The following is a 6,201-nucleotide window of genomic DNA, read 5'->3' as shown; positions in this document are numbered from 1 at the left end:
CGATGATACAGTCATCACTGTCTGAAGACAAACTCTCATCCTGATTGACTTCTTCCCCTGTCTCATCAGCTTGATAAGGGGGACTTGCTGGCAGTGAACTGACACTGCTCTCTTGTGTTTCCTCTTCCAGACTGCTGTCAGAAGTAGAGTTATGGAAGTTTGTCATGTTTACCTCGCTGTCATCCAGAGATGCCGAGGTCTCCCGATGTGTCTGCCGATGGTATCTAAACTGCCCTGCCCTGGTGGCGTCACTATCCACTGGCTTCAGGTCATATCTCTTGTAGTCAAGATCTGAGTTTATACTGTGGTAGATGGAATTAAATGGCTGTTTGCAAAGAGGACATTCCGCTTTGTTCCTGGACCACTCACGAATACAGCAGAAACAAAACATGTGCAGACAGTGGTCCAGGCAGGCCAAATTGTCAAATATGTCCAGACAGATAGAGCACTTGGAATCGGGCGATACTTCGGCAGACATTGCTTTGCAGGATTTTCCTCTTGTCACTGAAGTGCCCTGGTACAAAAGATTAGAGAAAGAATTTCATGTTGTGGGAATTTAAAAAAGCAAAAACAAGTATTGAATAATTGATTAAAAAGCTCTATTGACATGCTTCAATTTAGCTTGCAGACAGCTCTCTAATGTTGGATATTTGCGTGAGCTCATGGATTTTAGGTTTAATCGTAAAATATATGTATAGAAAAAAAAACTTGAAGACTGTGACAGAACCTTCCAGGGAAGTAGAGCTGTTAGGATCAGTCTTTCCTCTCCAAGATGTACAGCCAGCAGATATCAAAGGTGTTGCATTACTGCAACCCTCACTTCTTCACGTTTTCATATTCTGCAAAAACAGTTTCAAAACTGGCCCAAATATCTTCTCTCTCTTCTGCCATTTTGCAGATAGCGTTTTTATTTTGTTTAAAATGCCCTTTTTTTCTTTAATCCCAGATCAAAGCCGTACATTTGGCAATGTGCATACATTTAAAGTGGCACTTGTATTTTATGTTTAAAAGTCTTGAGCTGAAAATATTGTTACAGGTCAGCTATGTTAGCAGTCATGTCTGCCGACTGCACAATTTGTCATACATTTGTTCTAACTGTAGGATAAATTGTATAAAAGTAGCAAGAAAGAACTTTTTAAGTTAAGTTTAAGGTAGCATGATCAGACATTTGGGTCCAACGTTTTAGAATTGAACACATACATACATTTTAATTTTCAAGTCCTCTTTAGTCATATTTGAACAACAAATGGTATTACTGATTGTAAATTTAAAAAAAGACACAAATCAATTCAATTCATTTTTATGAACTTAAGGCATCATCATCATTACAAATAGTGTTTCCAGCATTTTTTTTTTTGTTTGTTGCATAAAAAGTCTTCATTGTAGCATTTTGCAAGCATGTATGTTGATATGTTGTCTCTTCCACGCAGTACACACTTAAATTGAACTCTTGAAACAAAAATCCAGGTTTATGTCGTGTGACTTTGTAAAAACTACAACTGTTCCGAGTACTATGTATAAATAATAATGCTGATCCAGAACAATAGGATCAGTGCGATCAACAGATCCCTGAGAGTAAATTAGACATGACATCTTTTGAAAAATACATTTCCGGAATATCACTCGACATTTCAAAAAAATTTAAAATTAAAAAAAAAAATTAAATAATGAGTGGATCCCAAAGTTAGTCAGCTCCACAGCTTCACTGTGGTGGTTGGCACTGTCAGCAGTAAAGAAACTTGATTTTCATGGTCTGGAACGCCACTTCCCCTACTGACAAAAAAACACTGCTTTTCAAAAAATACTTTTGTAAACCAGCACTCAATGGCACAGCAAGCATCCGATGGCACAAGTCAAAACACTTGCTGCTGGGAACTGGAACTGGAAATGTCTTGGAACTCATCCGAGGCTTGGTGAAAATAGTTTTGCCAAGCTGAGGTGAAACCAGCTACAGTCCATTCAACTATAAACAGGTGTGATCTCCTGGTTCAATGGTAATGTGGGTGTCCGTGTTTGCACTGCTGGCCTCTGTGACATTATCATTCCTACACATTTCACTTTCACTCTTCATAACAGAGTATTCTGACAAGGATTTGTCCCGTTTTTCACTCTTGTGCTTTTTGCTTTTCCTCTTGTGTTTCTTCTTTTTCTTATGCCGATGTTTGCTGCGTTCAGAGTTTTCCTCGTGGTCGACATCTGCGCTGTTGCCACTGCTGACCTTTCTCGACCTCTCTTTGGATTTTCGCCGATGCTTCTTTTTGCTTTTTTTCTTACTTTTCGTTGAAAGGGGCTGGGAGTCGCCTTTGCCATCTGAGTCAGAATCCTGAGTGTCTCGCTCTCTTTCCAAATGCTTTACCTTGTATTTTCTCTTTCCGCCAGGCTTGTCCTGGTGAGATCTCTTTCTGACCGAAGGCGAACAGCTGCTGGAATAAGTTCTCGATCTGGAGCGCCTCCTGTTTTGCCTCCGCGACTGACTCCTGCTGCGGCTCCTTGAGGAAGAGTAGGAACGAGGATCTGTGTACTTGTAATAGAAAGAGTGTCTTTCTTTGTAATGCACCCTGCTTTGACTTCTCTCCTGGCTATAGTGCATGTATGACCTATAGCTGTGATTACTGTCCCCACTTTTAAAGTTACGGTCGTATTTTGAGTAGACGCCTATGTTGCTGGAATAGGAATCTCCTCTTTCTCTCGCTGCAGAGCTAAGACTGCTGCTGGACACAGCAGGACTCCTGCGCTCTCCACTTCTTGACCTCCTCCTGTGGTCTCTTTCCTTCGACCTGCTGCTCTCTCGAAATCGGTCAGAATAGTCGAATCGTCCCTTTGTGTCTCTTCTACTCGGCTGTTGGCGCCTCTCAACTCTGCTAGACAGTGAAGACCTGTATCTTTCCTTAGAACGTGAACGAAAGTGTTCCATTTCTGTATTTTCTGACGCTCCAGCACTACTCGGTTCGGTGCTTTGGGAAGCCACTGGACTGAGACTGCAAAAACGGATGTGTTGAGGTAGAGGAGGCTGTTCCTGAGGATCGTCGCTTTCAGACTCATCAGAGTCGGAGGAGAGTTGAACCAGCTCAGGAGTCCTCTCTGTCGTTGGTTTTACAAAACCAATGAGGATGCAGTCGTCGCTGTCGGAGGACAAAGGCCCATCCGGGTTCGCTTCATCTGTGGCTGGTTGCTGTGTGCGGTCCCTGTACTCCCGAGCGTCCTCTTCTACACTGCTGTCTGAGTCTGTGTCGAGGAGCGACAGGAAGGCCGTCGTCCTGTTTTGCTCCGCTGACGTGGAATACGAGGGTCCAGGTGTGTCATCGTCCCACACAGAGTTGCTGAGGGAAGACGAGGTCTCTCTTTGTTGGTCCGATCCCACTGGTTGCTCCTCGTCTTCAGAGATGGCTATCACAGACAGAGCCGGGCTACTGTCCTCGTTTGAAGAAGGAGCTACGCAATCGTAGACAGCACGCTGGTCATAGGCCTCCATATTGAAGGGAGACTTTGCAAAATTGATGAACTCGTGCAGAAAGTGGTCCGTCCGACCTCGGAGGAACGGCCGGAGTTCCTCCTTGATAGCTTCATCCCCCAGGTCGTAACGTGTGATTCTTGACATGATGATGTGCTGAACGATGTTAACCAATGAGCCGTGGGCACCGTAGAGCACAGAAAGTTCTCGTTTCAGCCAAGGGACCAGTCTGTGTAGACAGGCAGGATTTCTTTGAAAAAACTCAGCCGAAATGTCCCGGGAACGGCCATCATCGCAGACGTTTTGAACTCTCACGCCTCGCCGGTATAATTCCCTTCTGAAGTTGATCATTTCCTGCTCTCTGATGAGGCTCGTCGGCCGACCTTCACTCGCAGCTCTCCTCCTGGCCACCAATCTCCTCATCATACGTCGTATGTAAGGGGGATGCGGAGCGTGGGAAGCATTCGTTAAAGACTCAAACATGACCCCATTGTCTGGAGGGGAAGAGGTCCGTCTTTGCATCTGCCGATGGACCCCTGTGAGAGTTGTACGATACCTAAATCGCACTCCGCCAAAAGACCCAAAAGAGCCGTTATCCACTGGCCTCAGGTCATACCGTTTGTATTCATGGTCTGACTTTATACTGTGATAAATGGAACTGAATGGCTGTTTGCATAGAGGGCACTCTGCTTTGTTCTTAGACCATTCATGGATGCAAGGGAAGCAAAACTTATGCAGGCAGATGTCCAAATATGACATGTTGTTAAACCTGTCCAAACACACTGGACACTTGGAATCGGGCGAGACCTCCCCAGACATTTCCTCGCAGATTTTTCTTCGCCCACTCTTCTGGCTCTCCTGCACGGCTACCTTTGCAGCTGACATGACCTGTCACAACACAAGAGACAAATTTAAATCAATAACATTTAAATTCACTTGACAAAGAATTAAAAAGCTGGAATTCCCTGGAAGTTTTATTTTCTTTGGAAATTGCGACTGGATCCTGAGCTACGAGCATCACAGAGACCACCAGAGTATGCGAACAGAGCAAGTCATAAATACTCACACACATCTTAGGTGGTTTGAATGACGGTAGTCAATAAATAAAAATAGTTTCACTGTGACAGACAGCGGGTTTGTTATGTTAACGGCTGACCAACGGTAACTAGCTGCTAGTTAAATAGAAACTGCGTTCTGCTGCTTAGTGCTGAGCTAATATACCTGCTGCTGAAATAGTGTTTACGTTTAGTAAACCTCGTCGTTTACAAAATAAACACTGCTGTTTTCATAGGTCACTTTTGAAATCATGTCATATTTTATGATCATAAATCCTGGCCAGGGATGCATTAATCATTGCATATGACCTTGAAAATGGCAGGACTTGAACCAAACTGTTTTAAGTGGAAGCCAACAACACAGATTATTACTGAGTCCAAAAAGGCCACAAACACTTATACCAAACAACACAAGTCACTCACTCACTCACTCAGTCACCAACTCATATTCAAGACACAGAAATTCAATAAAGATGTTCTACTTGGTTTAATTGTCGGTGCCTAGTGACATACTTTTGTAAGCCTGAGCAGTTATTATAATAGCAACCACACAGATGATAATATGAATAATATGAATGACCCCCATTCCTATAACCCATCCAACCCCCTGCGGACAATTATTATTTATTTATTTATTTTTTTTTTTTTATTTTGGGGCGGGGGGTTCACTCTGGTCTGCATTCAAAACTTGAGAGCCGTGCATTTAGCAAATCGTAAAAACCGAGGCTGACACCCTCGTTATTTAATAATTCGTTAAATGTACTCGTGTCCTATTTAGTCATAACTCCACTAATCTTCCAGAGGATCTTGGCATCAGGAGACCTAACGTAGAACGCGCTGTTGCGACTGGACTGACTGCCAAATAATTTTGAATTCAAAAACAGCCAATTCACATTAGCTTAGCATTATTTTCGCGACGCTAACGTCACTCACTATGGCGCTATGAACGTTACGCCACTTCTTACTCCGAACTCGACAGCAATGTGCTACACTTGAGGTGCATAACATGACGACAAAAGAAAATAATCCATGTGAATTCTCGTTATTTATAACGAGTTCATATTTTCCGAGAACCTTTGTTGACACTGTAGGTTAGACTCCAACAGCGCCAGTATTCTATTTTATTTTTAAACAATCCCTCATGCCGGTGGTTGACAAATGCTCTTCAGGTTTTATATGATTAGCACGTTAACATATACACAATCGAATTTTCACATAAATACACATGCGAGTTTAACACGTTCACTTAACCGCCTTGCCGTAAAACGGACGTGCGTTGACAGTAGCTAAACTTAGCACGTTAGCTAGCCATATGTGGTAAAACTGTGTAGCCACCTAAAGAGGCAAGTTAATGAAGGAAATGTTGTGTAGTATTTACCGTTGAGTCTTGACACCATTAACAGTTGATTAACTGTTTATGGTCAGCAAAAGCCAGTCCAGTTGAAACGAATGTCAGCTCATAGCAACAACCAAAAGTATGGCTTCGTAACACTCCTTGTTACACTATCACGTTCGTTCAGGCAACCCATGAACCGAGTTCCGTCCGGCCTCCTTCAGAATAAAAGCACTAAAGCTACAGTAGCCAGCGCTACAATGCATCAAATGACTACATGCTAGAAACACCTCCGCTCTTGTGAAAGTGTTTCCGGTGTCGTTTCATTTCGATGAAATTATTATTTAGAATTTCACATTTAA

The 6,201-nt window shown here is 43.0% G+C and overlaps 1 protein-coding gene across 1 annotated transcript; it reads right to left on the bottom strand.

Moving 5' to 3' along the window:
- Positions 1-1,284: 1,284 nt before the first annotated feature.
- On the bottom strand, positions 1,285-6,039 carry toporsa (topoisomerase I binding, arginine/serine-rich a). Its single transcript, XM_076031814.1, has 2 exons — positions 5,885-6,039; positions 1,285-4,339 (listed from the first exon to the last, which is right to left on the bottom strand). Exon 2 carries the CDS (start codon positions 4,334-4,336, stop codon positions 1,964-1,966), a length of 2,373 nt encoding a protein of 790 aa, XP_075887929.1. The 5' UTR covers positions 4,337-4,339; positions 5,885-6,039; the 3' UTR covers positions 1,285-1,963.
- Positions 6,040-6,201: the final 162 nt, after the last annotated feature.

The sequence above is a fragment of the Nelusetta ayraudi genome, unplaced genomic scaffold (genome assembly GCF_046127955.1).
Source record: "Nelusetta ayraudi isolate G7.1 ecotype Tasmania unplaced genomic scaffold, CSIRO-AGI_Nayr_v1 ptg000004l, whole genome shotgun sequence".
In the NCBI taxonomy this organism is placed as follows: Eukaryota; Metazoa; Chordata; class Actinopteri; order Tetraodontiformes; family Monacanthidae; genus Nelusetta; species Nelusetta ayraudi.
The sequence above is the reverse complement of the archived record's forward strand: the minus strand, read 5'-3'. Positions and strand labels throughout refer to the sequence as shown.